The following is a 25,089-nucleotide window of genomic DNA, read 5'->3' as shown; positions in this document are numbered from 1 at the left end:
ACTAAAAGAATACACCCATGTTCAAAGTAACAAAAGTAAATGAGCAACCCGGGCTCCACTAAAAACTGGGAGCATGGACCAGGTGCATCGGTAGTTGCTCATAAAATGTCAAGTCCAAGGTAGACGAAAAAGGACGGGAAAACTATGACTGAAAATCTTATGTTCATCGAGGAAATTATTTTAGGCTTAAATTTGTCTTATTTAAGTTTATTTACAGTGTAGGATAAATACTATGTATAGTTTTTGAATGTAAATGCAAATTAACTTTGGACAGGTTTAAAAGTTTGAAAATGGTGAAATAAAACAAAATTTGTAAGTTTGTGTTAAATTGGTACAGTAGTATGGATTGACCTTCAATTTATACATATTAGGGGGGAAACAGCCCTAAATGATATGATAAATGCAAATGTATGATACAGTTTTATTTTACATCACGTAATATTTGAAATTTTGTTCATGCTACAATTTTCAAAAGAATATGGAAGGAAATATGAAAGTCCAAAAAATCCCCTCTTTTTATGAAAAACTTATTATTGTTATTATTATCACACTGAAACTGAAAAATGTACGCCTGGATATATGCTAAAATTTCTAATTTGGGCTCTTGTTGAGGTATTCTTTTCATGGGTGGGGTTGGCAAAGTTCAAATATTTATTTCTCGGTATTCAGTATTCAGATAAAAAAAAAGTAACGGATCATACAGATCGAATTCTGAAAATTCCCTTCTTATGATTTTACAGTAATTGTAAACCCAAACAAGTGCTATCTTTAAAAAAAGATAGCCGACGCAGTAAAATTTGTCCTTTTTACTTATAACTTTCCGCATTTCATTCAGGAAATAACACATAGCACGCAATATCAATTTTCTGTACAGTTTTTTTTCGAACGCCTCTAAGTTATCGGTATTTGACCAATCGGGAAACATAAATGCGTTCAAGTGACTTGCATTTCCATGGAAGAGCGTCTTTAAGATCAACGGGTAAAAAGCGAAACTATACCGACTGCGTCAGAAAAAGAAAATCTAAACGTCTGAATTGATCAAATATGTCTGGTACATGGTACATCATTATATTAATCATGAATGCCTAAATTATGAGTTTTACAGTGTCGGTATGCAGTGAATGAGGATTCTGTTTGAAACAGGCCAGTTTTCTAGGGGGTAGAGATAATATTGTTACTATTTTTCGAAAATTCTTTCTTGAAAATTAGTTTTTAGGGTTTATTTATGTAGAAACTTTAATTATCTATCGAATGATACCAAATTTTATACGTTTTAGTTTAGCAATAAATTGTAGAGTCAAATTTATGTGATTTTTGAAATAATATTTTTTGCTTTTATGAATAAATTCTGACTACGAAAATCGCCACAAGTCATCAGAAGTATCAATTGTGATAATACTAAAAAGAAAACACCAAATAGGCTGTTTTTTACACAAGCATAAATACTCTAGGGGTTTTGACATGGAAAAATATATCAATTTTAGCGATTTTTCGGTGCGGTAGTGGTGCATTTTTTTTTATTTTACTCCAAAATCCTAAGTGTTATTGCAACTTTCTTGGTACCATTGTAAAGCTTTAAAAACTTAAAAAAAACGTAAAAAAATAGATTTTTGCCTCAACTAGGTATAAAAAGTATCAAAAAAATACAAATAATACAATAACAGTTTATTTTTTGGCGACAAAAAGATTCGTAAATGTGAGGTATAAGGGTAGCTGAAAATCATATGTTGGTCGAGGAACGGGGTGGGGGGGGGGGAGCTGCACCGGGGGTTATCTCAGCCCACGTACTTAAAATCATACCATAATGTTATATACATTAAATATTGATCTGAGATAAATGACCTGAACTTTTGTGGAATAAAGAACTAAAGGCGTCAAAACAAGTGTTTTTTTTTTTCATTTTAAACAACAGCAAGAGTAAATGCGTATTCCTTCCTGAAAGAGAAAGCTTTTAATATAAATTGTTTGGGATAAAGCCTTTCTGTTCAGAAAAAAGGGACCAATAGCAAGCATTTTATACAACTAAATATGCATGTATTAACTCAAATATGTATTGCAAGCTTTATACCACCCAAATTCCGACTAGGATTGACTTTGGGGTGATTACCATGAAGGTAATAAGGGCCAAACGTTTTTCTAGTTTCAGTTGAGTTGCGACTCTCAGAAACTTAAAATTCCGTACCACAAAAGAAGGTTTTCTAGATTTAAAGAGTTATGATTCTTACCTTTTAATAATTGAGACCCAAAGGGGGTATTTTATCAAATATTTAAGCATTTGATCAATTGGAATTGTCTATCTATACTTCTCAAGCTATACAAGGTAAGACCTTTTCGGTCGTATCCAGCTGTGCTCTGCGAAGCATTTTTTTACAATAACTCGCGTATAAACATTGAATGTTTTGGATTACACCGAAATGGTAACATAGGTTTCATACCACAAAAAGGAGGTTGGGATTAACCTTACTGGTTGAAGAAGTGTTTTTTTTTTGCATTTCTTCCCTCACTTAATTGGCATGCTTTGATGGGGAAACATTGTTTCTCACGGTCTACTCCAGCAATGCTAGAGGTTGTCTAGAAAGCTATTTTCTGACTTGGTGCATGCCATCCTATGAGGTATGGAGGAACGGAATTCCAACCTTTTACGTTGTAGGAGTACTCACGGTCCTGTCCATCTGTCAAACACACAGTTGATTAGTGAACTCCTCTCGAAGTTACACAACAGAATTTTATTAAACTTAGGAGGAAAAAGGATACCATATGTAGTTGTGCATACTACAATGAACTTTGAGGAACTCAAAACATTTTTCCTGAAAAAGAAACCTTTCGATAAAAAATAAACTGCCTTATCATCGTTAGTTTTTGTGAAAAATGGCCAGAGAATTAGGATGGGAGATATTTCTTTTTTACATTTTTATTATTTAAAAATAGTGACAAGGGTTATTTTTCCCTCCCACCACAATGAGATAGAGGATAGTAACTGTCTGTGTTGATGCATCCACCCACCACAGTATATTTGTGGTCACATATATCCTCTGAAACCACTGTACACTCATTCAATGTTCATAGAAACTACTATTTGGTTTTAGCCACCCGGGCCCTCATAACAATCACTTTCCCCATATCATGTACAATCTAACTCATTTGCTATTTTGGCTTTTTAAATTTAGGCAAGTAAAACTGATAGGTCTAAAAAAGACGAGTAATGGACAAACGGACGCATCAAACAAATAAGCGGCGGTATTATGTAATGACATCGTAGTCTTTCGTTTTCATGTGGTAGTTCTTTTGAAATTTGTTTCTTAGAAAATTCTGCTATACGAATATTTAACACCAATTTAAATAGCATTAGCATTGTCAGTCTATTATGGTCGTCCAAAGTGGGTTCAAACTCTAAAAATAACCTTTTTTATTTCTGGCCTGATTGTAAATTTTTTATTAGATTTCCAATGAAAAATCCTTCCTGCATAGTTTAATCATATTTTTGGTATCTCTTATTGTTTTTTGAGTTATATGAGACTAAAGGGTACCCCGCACAAAAAAAATTCGACTTCATAAAATTTTTGGTGCAAGTTTGGAACTTTTTTTTTATTAGATTCCTTGCTACATTTTTTCAATTTGATTTTAAATATCTCTTACGGTTTTTGAGTTATTAGAGGCCAAAGGGGACCGACCACCCCACCTCCCCTCTAGAAAACAAAATTGACCTTTTATTTTAGGGGCAATTAATTTTTTTTTATTAAATTCCTTATGCAAATCCATGCCTTTACAAGAGCTTAAAGAATTATGCTTCCAAATTTACTCTATCATTTACTGTCTTTGAGGTACAAAGTGATTCATAAACTATACATCTCAGTGTTTTAGTGTGTTACGCTATTTTTGTCATTACAACTCCCCACAAGCTACTGAAGAGAATTTCTCGAAACTTTTTATGTAGTAAGGACACAATATGTAGTGGGCAAATTTTCGGCAAATTTGGATCCCTCAAATTTTATTGCAGTTATGCCCTTTTAACATAGTTACCTGAAGTAAAATATTGAAGCTGCATATCAGTGCAACTTTTGACAAACTACTGAATATAATTTCAAGAAACTTAATAAGTAGTAAGGACACAGTATGTAGTTGTACATACCACCAGGAAATATTTTGTTAAAGTTATTCCCCTTTGAATTTAATTTGAAATGCACTTCTGAAACATCTCCAACCATTAAATATCATTCATGAAAATCTTCAACCCTAAACATACACCTATTTCATTGTGTGTCTATGAGGAGATGGGATTGGGATATGCTAAGTTCTTTCATTCTCTTAAAAACAAAGGATTGAGATAATAATATTGAGATTATACATGGATCATGTTTCAGTTTCCAGACCTGTGTAATTTACTGAAAAGTTTACTTTGGCATGTAGCCAAAGAAATATTTAATGACATCAAGTGTTTTCCCCAATTTGGCAGAATTTACACCTTTTTACTCCATTTTGCAATAATGTTTCATACCTCTATAAAACTTTTCAAATAAGTTCAAATAGAATTATTTGAAATTGAAATTGCATGCTCAGGTTAATAAATTCAAGAGAATATGTTTTTTTTCCAAGTTTTTTTTATTAATGACTATAATTTAACAACTTTTTACATGACAAAACAATGATAAATGAAAAAAACAATTACAATATAACATGAAAAAAATAACAATGATTTTCCTTATCATAGATCCCATATGTCAAACACTATTAAATTTAAATTGCAACTACATGTGGAGAATACAAGTATTGTACATGTCATTATCAAGGTGTAGACAACCAAATCAAACCCAACAAAATGGCTAAACCATGAAAACTCCAGATAATAAATGAACATGAAAGAACATAGGCCTAATTCTTTAGTACATGATGTGTCAGAAAAAGAAAAAATCATCCAACTACCAAGTAAACAAAATGGGATCTTTTAAAGTAGCACTACTGATAATAATAAAAAAATTATGAACATCAAATATCAAACCAATGAATTAATTACATTAAAAAATCTCTTGTTTAAAGTTATTTGATCAATAAATGAAAACATTGCAGAGTTTGTTATTCACAACAAATTCCATTTGTAATTGAAAATACTGGTCAAATGGAAAATTCTGAATAAAAAACCAACTTATCCTTTAAAGTTTACAAGTTGCCAAAATGAAATTCATTAAATATAGGTTGTTCTTGACAAAGAGACAACACTCATTTTAACAGTAGTCACAATTGCTTTAATATATACACACTTTGGCAGATTCTATATTATTACATATTTATTGTTTACTGTCATTATATTTACCACAGAAAGCAACCTAATGTCAGCATGCAATACTAGTTATCCAGTTTGTCACTTGTGCAAATAAAGCTTCATACATCATGATGTCAACGTTAAATAGAGTGTTTCAAACACAGATTTATAAAACGATTTCTGTATAAATATTCCTGATTATATAATCTAGTAGTTGATATATTGCAGGTTCTTGCAATATAAAGTACTACTTGGGACAATATTCATGCAATAATCCTACTTGTATCTTAAAAAGTATCTAGTTCCAGTATTGTTGACTTCTAATTCACCTGCTACAAGTGATTATAATGTTGTTTTAACATGTTGATAAGACAGTAAGAATTACTGATCAATACAGGTACCAGTGGCCGAAATCACTGGGAGCATATCAACATGACAGAAGTAAATAAATACAACACTTAATTCATCACAGATTTTCAGCATTAATAGAACTGAATGCACATACAATACATACGATTGTGAAAAAAAACACCACTTTTGAACTCATTACATCAATGAATCTGGAATCTTGACAGAGTGTAGTCAAATATAGAGGTTACAGACAGCATGTACATATGTAATACAAATCATATATATTTTACCCTGAATAACAACAATACAGAAACATGTCTAACCTTAACCCTGAACAAACCAGTTCAAACTTACCATGTTCTGAAATCTCTGTATTTTTATTGCCTTGGATTTGGAGCAAATTAACAACCCAATACCTGCACTCTAAGAACAGTTTGGTATTGTTCCATAACAAAAATGTGAATAAAATGATGTATCTTTAATAAACTTTGAACATGTCCATCGGTCTACCACAAATTTCGAAGACTGTTATGTGGTACATGTGATAGCTTTTACAAATTTTAATTTTTTCATCTTGAATTCTTATGCCTTAAAAGTAAAATAATATATACATGTAATTCTATATTCAATGAAATCATAAAAATAAGAATAAAAGGATTCAATGTCAGAGATGAAGTAAGTAAAATGTCATTACCAAACGGTCGTTGATTTCTAAAAAAGTTGTATCTGTAAAATTGATAAGTTAATATGACATCACAAAACTAACTTCTATTAAAATGTCATAGCTTACAATCAATTTTACACTTAAAACTTTGTGAAATCGAACATTGGTTCCCAGGTATGGAAGTGTTGATGCAAAATGTGAGATGTTGCTTCTTAAAATGATATTTATACATGTATAAGCATAGATCCATTTCTTGTTTAAATAGAATGATAACCCACCACAAATTGTATGATCGTATCTGATGTCTCATTTACACTCTATTCCTTGTCCAGATACTGCTAAAGTAAAAAATTTGTCTTGGAAGACAACATACTTTAAAAATTACAAATGTTTAATAATGTCATTACATGTAGTTCAGATAAGGATCACCAGGAGCATAGTTTATTATTCATAAGGAAAAAAACCTGATAAATGAAAACATACAAATTAGAATACCAGGACTAAATGTCTGACATGTAATTTAGTTTAAGACACACTTCTTGCATGTTAAAATTGGGAATGTTGAATTAATGACTTCACTCTATACCTGTTTTAAAAGGTCAATGATACATATATCTGTGTTATATAATATGCAGTCAGGAAGATGGAATACATAACAGTTTATCTTTGTCGTAAAATGCATTGATAAATATTATGTGTTGTGAACAAAGATGAAAATAGGGTAATAAACATGTACATGAAAGAGAAATGACATTTTAATTATATAATACAGTACTCTGTAGATTCAAATCAATTCCAGAAAAAAACAACTGATATGGATAGGATGATAAATCCAATCTAATACCGACATATAAAATGCTACATAATTTTCGATTAACGATATCCGAATCACAATTGTCTAAACAGACTTAAGGAATATGACTGTTCCCTATCTCAACAAAAGTACTGTATTGCTTACTGTTGCACATTGTATTTTGAACTGATTGTCAATTCATGTTACATATACTGACTATATCAGAAGGGACTTTGGTATAAATATTTGATTAACTATTTCAGTTATATGGCTTGTACCTCCTAACTTCACCACTAACCCCCACATCATCTCCTCGTCAAAAAGAAAACATAACAACACAACTACATGTACAAGGAAGTAAATTATATGTATTAAAGCCAGATTACATGTACATTGGTACAACAAGGACAGTATCTGATCTTCTAAATGTTCTGACATGCTTTTACATCCATGAAATAAATATCAACAAGTAATCTTGTTAAGAACTCACATTATAAACTTACCAGATTTTCCAAATTAGAAAAAAAAGTAAACACAATGCATTACTGGAAATCTTAAGATTATTTTTACAAAAAAAGTTGTACATGTATTGAAATGCTGATGAATAAACATTCACATTGCGACCAAGAAAAATATATATCAGATAAAACTTTTGTACATGTATGTGTTGAACCACAATTTTACAGCAAAGATATTTCTCATTAAGTTTTACTGAATACCAAACATTTCATAACTGTTAATATCTGATTCACAGTTTTAAATAAAATGGGTGACAATGATTAGTTTCCTAAGACAACCTGTTGTTATCTTTGGCTTTCCTTCTTTTTCAGAGACTGTGCTTTATTTTCCCTGCCAATTTTTAGTATATCTTTAGAAATCTGTACAACATGTTTATTGGAGTCAGGGTCAACAATCATTCTTCTCAACAAATCTGCCCCTCCTTCATCTTCTAACATGGGACAATAACGTTCTCCTAAAATGACAATATCAGAAAATGTAGTTAATTTGATCTTTAAGAAAAATATACTGATAAAGGCATATTTTTCATTTTATCAAAAGATTTTTAAGAGAACATAATCATGAGGGTGTAAGGTAACAAATTCAATATTCCTCTGTCACTGACAGTTACAAAATCAATATCGACATTTTCATTTACCATGGAAACATATATTGTTAATCAAATAAAAAGAAAACTAATTAGGAGATCACAGATTTATGCCATTTCACATTGAAGGAAATAATAAATGCAATCTTTACCATATTAAATCAAACTTGACCTAACTTTATTTTGTTAAAGACTGAACAGTCTTGGTTGCAAAGCTCTTTAAATACCATTAGGGAACTAAAAGTATGAATGACTGGGAGGACAACTATATTCTCAATAAATTAAGCTGCACAAAGAGTATTCCAGGGTTTCAAAACTCATTCTGATAATAATTTGTAAGGTTGTAAGGAAATCATTCTTTTCATACAAATTTCAAAGGCATTTAAATATATGTATGCCATGATACAGTATTACTGAATTTTAAATAATTACAAGTAGCATCCAAAATTTTAAGCAGATACAGTGAAATCTGTCTAAATGGAACCCTGATAAAACAGAATTTCACTCTATACCGACTTAATTTCAAAGACCCATAGAATTTCCTACTTAAACTGTAGTAATTTTACCAGACTAAACCAAATCCTGTCAATACTGAATTCCTAAATAATTCTATATCCTCTCCCTAAATTAATATGAATTTTATACCTGTACAATTTGAACCACAACAGTAAAAAATAAATCACTTCATTGATTGATCTTTGACACCTATGAAGGGCTGTAATCAACTGGTGTGTATTAACTATAATCCAAGTGTCAATAACAGAAACAGTTATTTATGCTTGGGTGGATTATATGTATATCTATTCACTGGTAAATAGTAATAAGAGACCTTGAAATGTTTTAAATTTTCTAAATGTGATGAACTGATTTCAATATCTAATTCACCTGGTATTTCTTAACGGAAACTCCAAAGAGAAAGAAGCTAGAAGAAAGTAGAAATGTAATACCCTCACCAAAATGTTCACGTAAAGAACTTTCATTAAAGGATAAAGTTAATAACAGAATCTGAAAAAGTGCCAAAAATTTCCCAAAATGATTTAACAGAACAATTTTGTATCGGAAGAGCTACTGTTAGTGACATATTGAAACGTAGGGATGACTATCGTACACAATACGAAGAAAATTATGGATGTTTTTCATCTGGAAAATATTTGGAATTAAAGGAACTTTTATTTCGATCGTTAAAAGGTGCTAGAGGGAAGAACATTTGCTTGCAGCTGGATTGAATTTAGGAGGTTTTAAAGGTTCTAATGGATGGTTCAAAAATTGGTGGTTGAAATATGAAATAGGATTTTTTAAAGTTTGTGAATAAAGCTCCAATGTTGATATGGATGTTGTGAATGATTTCAAGTCAATGTTGTGAAAGATTATGAAAGGCCCGAAACACTCAACGCCAATGAAACTGAATTGTTCTATTGTGAGCTACTGGATAAAATGTATGTAAAGGTGCGAAAATTACAAAGGAAAGAATGAAAGAATTATAGTTGTGTTATGTTGTAGCGCGAGCAGAGAAAAGCTTAAAGCTTTAATTATTGGCAAGGCTAAACAACCGAGGTGCTTCCATAATTTGAATGTCCTAACAAGTGACATGAATAGCTAACAAGAAAGCATGGATAACAAATGACATTTTTGTGGACAGGGACAAAAATATTAACCGCCAGATGTGATTTTGTTGATAATGCTACAACAAATGAAGTTGAGCAGTGTTGAAATAAAATTTCTATCAGCAAACTGCACCTTTAAACTTCAGCCTATGGACTTAGGTATCATTCCAGCATTCAAAGCTTGCTATTGTAAATGTTAAAGAAACACTTTGTTATTTAGACTGACAGCAGCTGTTCAGCCACTGAATTATGCAAAAAAAATCCATCTTAAGCAATTTACTGGATTGAAAAAGTGTGGAATGAATCAAAAACATCAACCATTGAATCCAGTTTTCATAATGCTGGCTCCCCTGTGGATGCCCATTTCATAATGCTGGCTCCCCTGTGGATGCCCGTTTCATAATGCTGGCTCCCCTGTGGATGCCCGTTTCATAATGCTGGCTTCCCTGTGGATGCCCGTTTCATAATGCTGGCTTCCCTGTGGATGCCCGTTTCATAATGCTGGCTTCCCTGTGGATGCCCGATGGAGGAGAAAATAAGTGATGACAAGGATGATGACTTTCCTCTCAATGATATTCTCAAACAGTAGAAGTTACGTGTCCAGAATATCTGACTTGATTTTGATTTATATGTAAATGATAATTTACCAACTGAATACAACTTATGAATCTGAATGGGAATCCGAAATTTTAAATGAGTACCATGTGAATGACTGAAACTGACGTGGACTCCAAGATGAATGTGACACGTGCCAATTACAATCAACAACAGTGGCTTGAAACTTTGAAACTTGTGAAAAACTTTGCTCTTGTGAAAGATGACTGTTACTTGAATAAAATAAAGCAAATGATTTTGTTGCAAAGGACACAATTGTGAAACAAAAACAGGTCAAACATCAGAGAATTATTGAGTTCTTCTTTGGGAAAAGTGAACATTAAATATGTTTCATGAATAACTTTATCCATTCTGTTTATATAATAATACATGATTTTTTTAATAATAATATGCATTTGTTGATATTTCAACTTTGATCCATCTAATGGCAATAACTCATAAATAACACCAAAGCAGAATTTTGTATTTCTCATTTCTGCATTGAAGTGACACTGAACACCTGTCTAAACTGTACAAAACCTACAGTCCCCTGGCTGTTTGGTTTAGACAGGTATTACTGTATTAATCTTACCATTCTTAGTACAGACATGTTGTATTGCCCATACTGCCCACAGTTGTACTGTTGGTGCCTTCTTACATGTCAGTAATGGGAAAAATGGCTTGAATGATCTGAAAGAGAAATGTTCCACAATGACTTGGAACTCAATGTAAAAATTCTCTACCAAACAATATAACAAATTCTACTATTGATTTCTTACCATTCTTAGTAATTATTGGTTTCTCATACTCTCCTCTCAATTAAAACAATAATTTTTGTTCAGTCTTCACCATAAAATTGATGTTTAGTACACTGCACATGTATTTAGATTTTGTCCTACTAATTCATACCTGTATGCAACCATTTCACCTTTTGGCTGTTCCCATTTTAAGACAACTTCACCCTGAAAATAAACACATTTTATGAGTCAATATCCTCACAAAAAAGGTTCAAATTAAATTTTAATATCACAAGATTAAAGATACTCAAGTACTCTAAACTTATAAACTATTGTGATGTTTTTATAATTTGTAATCATAGTTAATTCAACAGTAAATCATTGAATCTTGAAATACTGAAGCAGGATGTCATATCACAGTAAATCATTGAATCTTGAAATACTGAAGCAGGATGTCATATCACAGTAAATCATTGAATCTTGAAATACTGAAGCAGGATGTCATATCACAAAACTCATCAAAGCATTTTTGTCTTAAATGACCAAGGTCATAATTTATGTAAAGTACATCATACATGTACAAGTAATTTTGTTGCCAAACTTGAAATCTGCGTTATTCTTTAAAGCAGAGTTCATAAAATTGAGTTTATCTTTAGAAATAGAAATTTTGATGTGTTGAGTCAAGGTTATCATTTACTGGATGCTACTGATCTTTACCAATTCAGTCAGTAGCTCCTCTCGTTCTGGTGTTCCTACGAGCCATGCCTGTGGACCATCACTAGCTAAGTGTGCTATTATTCCTGCTGCAAAGTAACCCACATCTATTTTCTCAGCATGCATTAGTCTCCTCCCTAACATCATAAAGTCATCCCTCATCAGAGCCTCTCTCAAATTTTTCACCTCTGCTATGTTATTCTACAAAATATACCACAGAGATAAGACTTTTTCTATCAAATCTTGAACAACGTAGATTGTAATAGTCTTTTATTGACCAATATATGTGTAATCAAAATTACATCCTTACATCTTTATTTAAAAGAATATTAAAAAAAATTAAAGGACAATTGTTGCAAAACAATTACTAAGGTCTTTCCCTAGATTTTCGTAAAACCACCCAGTAGAACATGCACTCATATTGTATTGAGTTGAAGCACTGAAAGTTTCATTTAGTCTACAATAGATTTTAAGATAATTCAAATTACGATGAAAAAAATACAGTTCTGATTATCAAGTTCAAAATCAAGTGTATTACAGAATATAAGAAAAGTAGAATTTACAGTTTCGATCATCAAGTTCAAGATCAATTGTATAATGTTAAATTCAAGGAAAGTAGAATTATCTTTCAATGTGGATTTCTGATCTTTGACAATACATTGATGGAAACCCAAACATTTGTGCTTATTCCAACATTATAAAAAGTTTTATCTTTATACAACTGATATTGTAAGGACTTAAGTAAATGAAACTAAGTTGTTAGTAAGGGGCTATATGTAGTTTCGTGAGAATATTGTCCCTGTAGCCTGAGTTATGAGTTTATTTTGCACCAATGCGATCAAATACAAGTAACATGTAATAACATGGATAAGGAACATTCGTGAAGCATTCAGAATAAAATTTTGTATACGCGTAATATGAAAAAAATAATGGTACTGTACTCAACGCATGAGTCCATCAGAAATACTGATATTCTCTATAGCTTCCTCAAAGTCTACAGTATGCCCTATTAGAATTAGAATATCTTAAAAATATATTTATTTTCTTCGCTTTAATAAGACATTGATATCAAATTGTCCAAATCATTTAAACACGAATTCTAAGGGAGAGGGGGAGATTGGAAAACTTTTCTCTACTTTATTTCACAAATCTGAATTAGAGTTAGGTTTTAAATATAATAATGATAAAACACTTGAATGTGCAAGAGGAAGAGAAACGTTCAGCATATGGACCTTTCTATTGACAAAGTGAGTACGAAACATAATCTTCAATCTGAGTAAGGCAGACAATAATCCCCTTATTCAAAGTTCATTATTTCAGTTAGAATATTAATGCAGTATCAGGATGCTATGATATCAACTAAGTAGTATTCACATCCATACATTTTTAATAGTGAAGTGCCAAGATATGGAAAATTTGAGAAATATTGATAATTTTTCGAAGAATTGTCATTTTACTAAATGATCTTTATTGCTAGAATATTTTTAATTAATTGTATTTATCGAAATGATACATTAAAGAAAACATATGATACTATTTTCTGTAAACATTGACAAAGAGAAGGGAGATAACAAAAAAAGTATCAGGACATTAACAGTAGGCACTTCAGCAGAAGAAAAAGTTTTAAATTAAATGATCCTCATCCTGCTAAGCGGTAGATATTAGAGTCTAAAGTAAGAGAATATATTTTCCTACCATAACTTTTCACATTTTTGGAACTTTACAAAAGTGTAGAATTTTTCCGATTTTCTGTCATAACGATTACTAAAAAAAAGAACTTTGCACCAGTAAGCGAACGTGTAAATTCATTTCATATACTTTTGCACTGAATATATAACATAGCATTAATCACTATACATAAAAATGTTGTAGTAAGATAAAATTCTAGGGCAGGAAATGATAAATAACAAAGTAACAAACACCCCATGAAGCATATTTGCCGTACAATAGAATACATCTGTAGTCAATTACATAGAAAAATCAATTAATCAAAGTATTGCCGATGTTTTCCCTTATTATAGAAAAAAATAAGACGGAGGTAATTAAATTTGACCAAAAATAATCAACGCACCATGCAAATTCGTTGTATTCGAATATAGTCCCTAATGTCAATGGACTTTTTCCTTCAAGTATTCTAGAAAAACACAGTTTATAGAGTCCTTGAATGCAAAAACATGAGACATCACAAAGGAATATTGTCCTTTTAACTGGAATTCGCTGATTTTGAAAACACCATATGTTACCTAGGATGAATCGTGAAAGTATTATGTTTCTACACCTTATAATTTTCAAAATAAAAACATTGGCAGAAAGTGATTTTGATTAAAGTTAGATAACTCATATGGAATAGTTTGATTGCTTTGACCGATGGGACATTTTTGTTGGCCAAGTACAAGACGAACATTATGCACTTTTCACTTTATCTCTATCTATATAAGTATTCCTGCAGATGCAAGAATGACAAATCTGTGTTAGGGGAGATAACTCAAGGTGTGTTAACGTCATTTCCCCGCCAGTCCGTAACAGATAGTCCTAGTGATTTAGATGCATAGTTTGAAATGTTGTTACAATGTGTCACATACTATCCATGCCAAATTAATTTTAAGAATTTACAGGAGAAAAAAAATAATAATGATCAAAAGAATTACAGTAAGGTCCTCCCCCTGTGGGGAAAGACCTTAATGATTCACAATGTCATGGCAATTGGTGGAAGTGATTTTGAATAATGTTTAAAAACTGGAAATGGCTCCATTTTTGTCCAACAACATTCTAATGACTTAAAAATTTATTATCCAAAATGTATAAAAATCAAAAGGAGGCTAACATTAAAAGAAAATTATTTTTCATTAAAGTTTTATTGATAAAGTCTCATAACTTTAAAATGAAAAAATCATAAATTGAAAGCAACTTAAAGGGAGCTTATGATAAAAATAAGGTATTTCCAAAAGATTCATGAAAATGCGTGAAAGGACTTTTTGAGTTTTAGTTCAAAAATGGCAAAATACCCCCTTTTTTATGAATGAAGTCTCATACCTCTTAATAAAAAATTCTGAAATATACAAAAATCAAAAGGGAGCTTACACCAATATAAATTAAAATTAATTAAGGTTTTGGACATTACATTAGATGATTTTGAGTCATTGTCTGACAACAGAGAATTTCCCAATTTTCCTATCAAGTCATTTAACTCCAAAAATGGAAAATCAAAAGGGGCATCATCTAAAGAATCAAATGGGAGATCATCAAAGGAATAAAAAAAATAATCTAAGTTTATAAGAATTGGTGGCAGTGTTTCTGATTTATAGTGCGAAGTATACTAAAACATTGGTAAGGATGGCTTTTTACAATTCATTCAATGTGTAACCAAGAGAAAAAAATCTAATACATAAAATATTCTGAGTTTTATTGTGGAATTTACTATCCCAAAAATGTTAAACTTATTACCCTGCAGGTAGATTCATATTGACAGATTCTAAAAGTATCATAATTTGACTGTTCTTACCAACAATCCTAATATTTTGGTCTCCACTTGAGTTCTAGTGTCTGTCTCCATTTCACTAACAATCTACAGATTGATACAGATAGATAAGAAATTTGAATATTAAGTATGTTGATTAAATTATTGGCAGGTGTAGATTTTCATTCACATTATATTCAATGTTTTGAAAATATTTGTTTCATATCATGTAATTGACCAAACATCAGGTTATGTGTACGATAAGACAACCATTAAACTATCAGTTGAACCTTATTTTACTCCCACGATAGGCAGCATAAAAACAGAATAATTTATTTTGAGCATAAATAAGACAAACCTGCAGGGTTTCCATGAATAAGTCCAAACCCCCTTCCTTTAGAAACACACAACAGGTTGGTGGTGATTCATCTACAAACATAACAATGATAAGTTACACATGTTGACATGCTAGGCATACAATACAGAGCTGGTATCATACAACAACAAAAATTGTCTACAATGTATATTTTATCTATATAAATTCAGCCACATTTTTTCTAACAGAAATTTTCTAATTCCATATAGTGAAATATGGCTGTCTAACAAAACAGGAAGTTTACATCAAACAGCAACTAAAATCACTTAAAATGTATGCACTATCTATATAAAGCCACACCCTAAATTTGAAATCAACCCAGCAATTGGGGGTCCAGATAATTGTGCGTTTGGAAGGACAGAATGATGGATTGACAAGGTCATTCCAATATCATATCCACTCTTAAAGTATGAGTATATTAATGAAAATTTTCTGATGCATGGCATACTATCATTAAAGGCACACAGTATGCCATCTTAAAAATAAATAATCTAAAACTAGAACCAAGAATGAAAACAAAATAATTCAAATTACTTGTATGTTACAACGTGAAATCTGGAAATTTGTTTTTAAAATGAAATTAGATATATCCCTATATTTTATACAATTGAACAGATTTTAAATGAAAGTACAAAATATAGCACCATTATGTTAGAGAGTGTAATTTTTTTTTACAATTTTGCCATAACAAAAGACATTAGCAATACCTGTTAGATTCCATAAAGCACTCAGGGTAAACTTCAGTGTTATATCAATCACTTTGTTTTCTACTTTCTGTTTAACAAGTTCAAGCATTTTCTTCATGTATCTTGCCTTAGCACCTAACATTGATGTTTGTTCTGTAGATATCTGGAAAAGACGGCATGATACATTAAAGACTATAGAGAACATAGAATAAGAAGAGAGATAATCATTATTTCAGTAAAAATTCTTCCTGGAAAGGAATCTAAGATCATTTTAATCACAGACTGCAACTACAATCATAACTTATTTGTTAATATTGGATATACTGGTATTTCCATGCAGTTGCAGCATGTAGGATCTAACATCATTCCTTCACCCTTCAGATCATCCAATTAAATTTTAGCTTTCGTGATTTTGAAATCATTATTAAATGAAAAAAAAACCTGAGGATTTCAAAAATGGTCACCTTAGCAGAAAACAGAATGGAATGATTAAGATTCTACATGGAGTAACAGAAGAACCATTTTGGACTAATTTTGATTTTACTGAATAACGACTTGCATTAAAAAACAACTAAGTGATGAGATAAAAAAATTAATGGAAGGTAATTGAAACAGACACAGGAGCCTTTTTTCTTATAAGTTTATAAAATGGTATATCAAATATTTGATCAGGCTGGTGGTTGTAATGCCATTGTACTCTGTCAAATAAAAACTCTCTAAGTAAAACTAGCCTGAGTATAGCTAAATGATACCTTGGCAGCCAGTATGGAACATATAGCTACAGACATTCTATTCATTGATGTCTCATCAAATTGACACAAACATTCCATTACAAGTCTGGCACATCTATATCTGTCAAATGTCTACAATAGAAAAATCAGAATTAAACCTAGGTTTCAAAGGTTTATAAAGTTCCTATTCAAAAATGTAAGTGTTTACAGATAATTCTGACATTCAAAAATGTAACAAGTGTTTACAGATAATTCTGACATTCAAAAATGTAACAAGTGTTTACAGATAATTCTGACATTCAAAAATGTAACAAGTGTTTACAGATAATTCTGACAACTAAATCAATATCTATTACCTAATGTCCAATGGAGGACCTTCAATTTGATGCTTACAAAACAAGCTTTGATATTTATTCATTTTTAATGTTCTGTTAGCATCTGTCATGATTTAAAACACATCAAAAATCACCATATCAGTTCTGGGCAGGAAACCCCAAAGAACATTCATACCCAGTCTGGTTGTAATAGGTCAAGAAGTTTCAGAGCAGAATTTTTTTTTAAATTAGTTCATATATTCTCACAAAACTAAAAAAAAAAAAAAAACTGACCAAGAAAATCAAAGCAGTCTACATAATTCATTTAGAATCTTACCACATCTTGTAATATTCTGTCACTACACAAAGTTAATAATGCATTTTTCTGTAACTGAAAAATAAGAGAAAAAAATGTTTTATGTCAGAACGATTTTTATCAAATCATTTCATCTGAATAAATATAATTTTTTCTTTTGACTGGGGTCCTCTATATTTTGAATGTAGTTTGACAATCGTCTTTCTAGTACATTTTTTTCAATATTCTAATGACTGCAATATTATCATTTTTTTTTCAACTACTGGTTGTATAAAATCTAAAAGGAGTATTTCAGGTCTTTATTTGATCAAATCTACTAAGAACAACACAAAACATTATGCAACTAAGGAATTTAAACCATTTTAAGTTTTTGTTATGTAACTACCAATGCCTAACTTTTTTAGTACACTGTTGTTAACTCCTTAAAAGAAATATTGTGAAGCATATGCTTTACAGGGTGCCAAACAATAAATAAAGTACTGAAGTACCAATCTACTGTATATAAAATTCACAAACTGCCAGTGGTAGAGACATGGCATTGAAAAACCCACCTATTAATAATGATGAATTTTTGGGCTACATATGCCATATATTTACATAACAATAGTCCTTTCAGTATAAATATATGTGTTTTGGAGAAAACCATGATACATTCATCACCCACATAAATCAACCAATCAAGAAAAATACTTACAAATGCCAATTTCATACACAATCTATACAACTTGCAAAAGTACAATTGTTGAATGACAAGCTAAGTCTGGTCATGGTGTCTGTAATTTTGTTTCTAGAAGTGGTTTTCTGTACATGCATGAACTACTCCCTGTATTATTCTATTAAAAGCTGCATCTAAAAACTCTTCTACTTTAATAATAATACCTGTTGATGATGTGGAAAGTTTTCCATAGCAGATAGTGTAGAATTGACTATGTGTTTTAAACAAGCAGGATGAACTTTCTGCCCAACCTCTCCCTTAGAAAGGTTATAAAGACAAGCAGTAGCTGCCATCTGTACACCTAACTGCTTCGGATGTCCATTCATTGCAGGTAACACCAGCTGCAAACAAAATAATCAGTCATATTACTCATACATATATATGCCATGTATCCTGATTCAGCATTCAAACATGCCTTGTTTTTAATCTTTATATTCATGTTATAACAAGCAGAAATTAATGCACACAGTTGTGTATTTCTGTGATTTTACCTTTAAAAAGTTCATGTATATGTAAATATTTTCATTTTTTAGAATAGCACAGCATTATTGAGCAACATTGTCCAGTTTGTATATTAAACATAACTTGTATCTTACCCATACCCCCTAACTACATCCCAATAAACTAAAAACATGCATGTAAATTACATATGACACAATTGACTGACAGATGACAGTGTTGATCTGCATTAAAAAAATTGTTGATTTCATATAAAAAAGATTTATTATTATTTTGTTTTTGTTTTCTGGTGTTTTTGAAATTGTGAATCCCATAATCCAACCAACAATTGAAAGCAATCCTTAAATATATAATTTTATTTTTTAGCAATACCATATTGGGAGAGAGGGAGGCAAGAGATAAAGATATTACAAAACATGGTTTCACATAATTTCTCCTGATATCATTCACATCTTTGGTTAATATGGATTCAATGCACATTGCCAATTTTTTACATACCCTAATAATATCTTCCCGTGGCATGGTCATTGCTTGTGTCAATCTGAATAGTGTATAGAGAGATTTTTGAACATAGACAGCCCTCAAGACATATCTTCTTAAAGCTTCTAATATCTGTTTCTCATTAGCTTCGCCAGTTACCTGTAAACATATAAACCATCTTATTTCAGAATTATTTTCTCTAACAAAGTGAAAGTATAAACATGTGAAACATATAATGGTAACATTGTTGGAAAATGACTATGAAGCTGAATTAACATTACATGTATATTCAAAACCCAAAATTACTTTATAACTTAAATGAGAGTTGAGTGCATGCGAGATCGATTGAAAACTCATTGATATAATTCAGGAAATTTTCAGGGGTACCCAGGAGCCATCTTGTCTTCTTAAACATATCTTGACTATAAAGAAGTCCTTCCACAAATCCAGGAACCATTTAGCTTAATAACATGGACAGACTGTAGAAGCAAAAAGACACATTAAAATAGAAAAATATTGAGTAAAGCCCACTTAGTTATACTCCCTGCTTCTCTCCCCAGAATCCATATAGGAACCCCCTTTAGTGATTTGTAACACAAAATAGGAGGGGCAAAATTGCATCGTGTAATTAAGAATCTGTGAAAGTTCATCAAATTCCATTCAGTGGTTTCAGAGGAGTTGTGGATAAGAATTGGTGATGTATGAATGGATAGTTGGGTGGACAGATGGACACCATAATCAAGCAGGAAGTATAGAATAAGGAGTACTCCTAAAACTTAAGGAAGTGAATAACAAGAGGCTCCCAGGAGCCTGAACTGCTCACCTGGTTAAATTTTGTCTTTCAATGGCAATAAATTTAACAAGAAGTTTACTAATAATTTTAACCTAAGAAAACTTTGGTAGGACTCATCATAAGGATCAATACATGGTTAAAAGATAAAAATGAAAATGAAAAACACAGATAGATCTCATCATGCTGAACACTTTTATCCTAAGTCAGAATTTGGCTAAATCCAATGGTTTGGAGATATATAATCAAAAATCTAGTCTGACCCCTATGTTCTATTTTTAGTAATGGCTGCCATGTTTTTAGACGGATCAAGATACGGTGCAAGATACTTTCCAATTGGTCAAGTAGGGTCAGAGGAGAAGATTTTTGAAAGAAATAACATTAAAAATAGCAAAAAAAAAAAGAAACGTCGAAAAAGGGCAATAACTCCTATATGGCTCCACAGATTAAAATGAAAATTTGAACATATATAGATCTCATCATGCTGAACATTTTTACCCCCATGTCAGAATTTGGCTTAACCTAACGGTTTTGAAGATTGTGCGAAAAACTGCAGTCTGACCCCTATGTTCTATTTTTAGTAATGGGGGCCATGTTTTTTGACAGATCAAAAATCTAAACAAAGCTTTTGTGTAAGATAACCTAAGGAACATCTGTGCAAAGTTTCATATAATTCCTCTCAATAGTTTCAGAGAAGAAAAATTTTGAAAAATTGTTAACAGATGGCGAGTTTATGTTACATGTACAAATATATTCCACTTACAATAAAATTTCTCTGTCAATGTCTTAGGCAAAACTTAAACGGTAGATTCTCATCCAACCTTCTAAAAAATGTGGGGCAGGTGGGAGGGTTTTATTTTTTATTTCTTACTATATATTTGATAGCCTAATTTTAGCCGTTTGAAGTATAAATATCTTCTAAATCCAAAGCCACAATGGTTTCAGGGAAGACACATTGTTAAGTAACCAATATATGAAAGATTTGTGTGTTATAGTATCACAATACTAGAAAGTGACATGAAAAAAATTCCTGAATTTGAAGTTCTCGCCACAATTTTTTTTATTTTTGTCAATTTTTTAAAGGCAACAAGGGATGAGGATCTACTAATTAATTCTTATTTAGACTTACTTTATGAAGGAGACATGACCTCCTAACAAATTCAACTTATATTTCCTCTCCTCAAACTTACAATTATTTCAGTTTTCTTCTCATCAGCAAACATTTCATAATCACAGTATGGAGTTAATGCAGCACCAAGGAATCGCAAAGTATGTGTCGCCATAAATTCTCTAAAATATGATAAATATATTACTGTAAATTTATGAACATGTAGCATTTCTACAAAGTATGGGTTGCCCTAAATTTTCAAAAAAATAATCAATGTATTATGGTTAATTTATATAGCTCATCTACTGGCTTACTACGAAGTCAAATTATGTAAAATCATGAATTTACATGTACAAATGTACATGTATCTGTTATAACAACAAAGATACTGATCATGCAGCTACATGTATGAACATGTACGTACAACTAAGAAGAAATTTTTTGCTTTTATGCCATTTCATTTTTTATTGATACATGTGCTAATTAAATGTAAGCCTGATACAAGTATATTATAATGTCCTTTTACACAAATTATTAGCCATCAAAGCTCGCTCTTAAATGTGCAGAAATTTGTTTAAAAATTCATCATACTGACACTTGAGAAATTTTCTTCAAAGCAAAACACTACATAGAGATACATTTAAGCTTAAAAAAAGCTAGACAAAATGTATAAAAGATGTCTATATATTAAAAAAAGCTACTTCCAGTTGGAAGGATCTTAATAAAAATCCTGCAATCTACACAGAACCCGGAACCATTCTTCTGATGAATTTACAAATATTTGGAAAGCCCTTTGCAATCTCCCACTTATTACTAATGAAAAATTCTTAAAAGACTTGGCAAAATGATACATGGCATGAAGTCTAATTTGTTGAAAAGGGAACCTGTTACAAGTGTACTTTCAATTTGGAATTCGCTCACACTTAGGACCATTGCCTTCCTCATATTATTTTGCTTTACTTTGACTATCAAAGATTCTTATGCATTTTTCATACTTTATAATAATAAAAAAACTACAGAAATTAAAAACTAAAAAAAACAACATAATGGAATTATAGTATGTACATTTATAAATGTAAATGTACATGTGTACATACACAATGAATCATACTAAAGCATAGGCCATGTAGTAAATATGAATTAATTTTGTCATGTTGAATTTTACAGTCAATATAGTGTAAAATCAAATGCTGAAAATAAGGCCCATTAAATACATGTATGTTCCCCATCACTGAGGATTAAGAAACTTACAATATACACTTACATGTATAACCTGTGCCACAAATGTGCATCCTACATTGTGCATGCATACATGTATGCTTAGCTTTAAATTTGCAAGTATATACATGTACCTGATCATCTCCTGATTTGCACCTTCTTTTCCTGATATGTCAACTGAAGTCAAACAAGGCAAACATCCAGGATCAGAGAACAATGCCTTGATCTTAAATCGTCCATTTTGTAAATTTAGCAGTGGCTGGACAGAAGGGTCTTCAGATATATCTAAGTGAACTAACTGCTTCATCTCAAACAATATAGGAATAACTTCATCCTCATTTACAGGGCGAATGTTGTAGATTGACAAGGATTTTAATCTATCTTTGCACTTCCGAACTGCAGAGATATCTGTCACCCGTGTGCTTGAAATGTCAAGGTGTTCTAGACATGGTAGGTCTGTTGTAATAATCTCCAAACCATGATTATTGAACTCAGTATGACTCACATTAAGACTTTGTAAGTTCTGAAGCTTTGTCAATGAAATTACTACTATAAAGTTTGTACTACTCATGAATGTACTGTGTGTAACATTGAGCGATTTAAGATTTGACAGAGTCCATTCTCCAAGACAACCAATAACATCATTGACAGTCACAGTTCTCAGTCCCTTGATCTCTAAATCTGTTATTCTGTGAGAACGCAAAGTCCTCAAACCTTTAGTACTTAACTGAGAATCATGGATGGAGACCCGCTTTAAACATGTTGTACTGGGATTAAACAAGCATAGTGTGTCATCAGTCAGTTTTCCTTTATCACATAGTTTCGTTAGAAGCTGTTCTGATAACTCCCCATGAAAGTACACATCTGGGTCTTTGAATGTCATCTTCGGAAGAGAAGAATCAATAGGATTGACATCACAAAGAGCTTCCAAGTTATCACATATAAAATCAACACAACAGCCTTGAAGGCTGACTGGAGTGTCATACATCTTGCTTCAAAGAATTCAGCTCATACACATAACATATAAACTATATAAATATTTCTGAAAAGAAAAAACAAAAACATGATTGAAATCACTGTTGTCAATAGATACATTTGTTGTATACATCTACAAATGTGTAATAGATGTAAATAGGTAAACTCATTATTTCAAGGGAACAGTCTGTCCCACCCCCAACAGAAATTATCTTTGAAAATATATCCTGACCTACACTTAGAGATTGACAGTAAAGGAAAACTTTTTACCAAACTATATGAAAAATTTAATGACTTTCCTTTCATCTGTGCCAACTTCACTTCAGCACCTGTGTATGGAGTTTTCATATCATAGCAATAACTACACATATTTTTTGTACCATGCTAGACTTCTTACAATCACTGTTAGGTTGGTGGAACAGAGTTATGTGGCTACAAGATAAAAGTGATCACTACAGAAGTTTTGTGGTCGTCTTCATGAACTTGTGGATCATTAAGGTGCATCCATCAGCACCACGACAACTGATTTGTTCAACATGTCATAGTTTTCCTTTCCTCTTTTGTCTATCCCGAACTTAACTTTTTATGAGCAACAATATCAAAATATAAGCTTATTGTGTCAAAGTATAAGCATATAATGTCAAAGTATTTTCATATACACATGTAATGCCAAAGTACAAATGTATAAGCATATATTGTCAAAGCATTTGCATATAATGTTCAAGTAAAAGCATATAATGTCAAAGTATATGCATATACATTGTAATGTTTAAGTATTTGCATAAACACATGTATTGTCAAAGTACAAATGTAAAAGCAGATAATGTCCTAGTATAAGCAGATATTGAAATCATTAGCATATAAAGCAGGAGTGGCATTCCATACTTATTCAACCCTTATTTACATCACTGGCACTTATGTAGCGAGGTGATTGGAAGATAGACCCAAATCCACCTAGAAAAGTTACATAGTACCATCCATACCCTTTTGTTTCATGAGCTGATTTTCCAATAAATACGAAGTTGAGGAAATTGGTGCATTTATCCTAAAGAATAAAATGTTTTCCCAACCAGAAAACATTTATACAAATTGAAATAGCCAAATACAACTCACTGTCTATCAAAATACACCCCACTGCCTGGGCACGAGATCTTCAAAACAAGACATCCAATAAGCACTCAAAATGAACACAATTATGTTACTTATAGACATATTAAATTAGGATATTTAGTTCCAAAATTTCTGTACAAGATTTGCATTGATGATTTCCGGCAGTAAGTCAATTTGATTTATTAATATAAACTAAAACCCTACCATGCACGATGTACAAACACATTTGATGTCAATATAACCAACTGAAACACTATCTCCATGTCACTTTCTCAATGCTGACCTAACTTGCGAACTACGATTTAGAAATGTTAACATTCATAAATGGCAGCCTGTTGCACTTGTGTTTCGCAAATATCATGGGTAAGCGAACCCACTTGCAGGTCATTTAAGTGATCATAGCATAAGAAAAAATATATCTGAATTGTTTACTCTCATGAAACAGATACCTGAACAGTGTAATTGTGTCAATCTGTAAAAAAAAATACTTGTCGACCTGCCAAAGCCGGAAACAATATCATGGGGGACAACTCTA

General features: G+C 31.5%; 1 protein-coding gene across 1 annotated transcript; it reads right to left on the bottom strand.

Annotated features, from left to right (window-relative positions):
• Positions 1-4,580: 4,580 nt before the first annotated feature.
• On the bottom strand, positions 4,581-25,085 carry LOC148629860 (protein zyg-11 homolog B-like). Its single transcript, XM_088558572.1, has 14 exons — positions 25,004-25,085; positions 22,604-23,511; positions 21,334-21,433; positions 19,372-19,512; positions 18,579-18,755; positions 17,721-17,774; positions 17,091-17,201; positions 16,360-16,501; positions 15,635-15,705; positions 15,322-15,384; positions 11,823-12,020; positions 11,278-11,330; positions 10,961-11,058; positions 4,581-8,038 (listed from the first exon to the last, which is right to left on the bottom strand). The coding sequence occupies exons 2-14, from the start codon at positions 23,455-23,457 to the stop codon at positions 7,869-7,871; spliced, it is 2,232 nt and encodes a 743-aa protein (XP_088414698.1). The 5' UTR covers positions 23,458-23,511; positions 25,004-25,085; the 3' UTR covers positions 4,581-7,868.
• Positions 25,086-25,089: the final 4 nt, after the last annotated feature.

This window comes from Perna viridis, chromosome 1 (genome assembly GCF_037379345.1).
Source record: "Perna viridis isolate PV_CMFRI_1.1 ecotype Kerala chromosome 1, ASM3737934v1, whole genome shotgun sequence".
NCBI classification, from domain to species: domain Eukaryota; kingdom Metazoa; phylum Mollusca; class Bivalvia; order Mytilida; family Mytilidae; genus Perna; species Perna viridis.
Note: the sequence above shows the minus strand (reverse complement) of the source record. Positions and strands in the feature narration are given on the sequence as shown.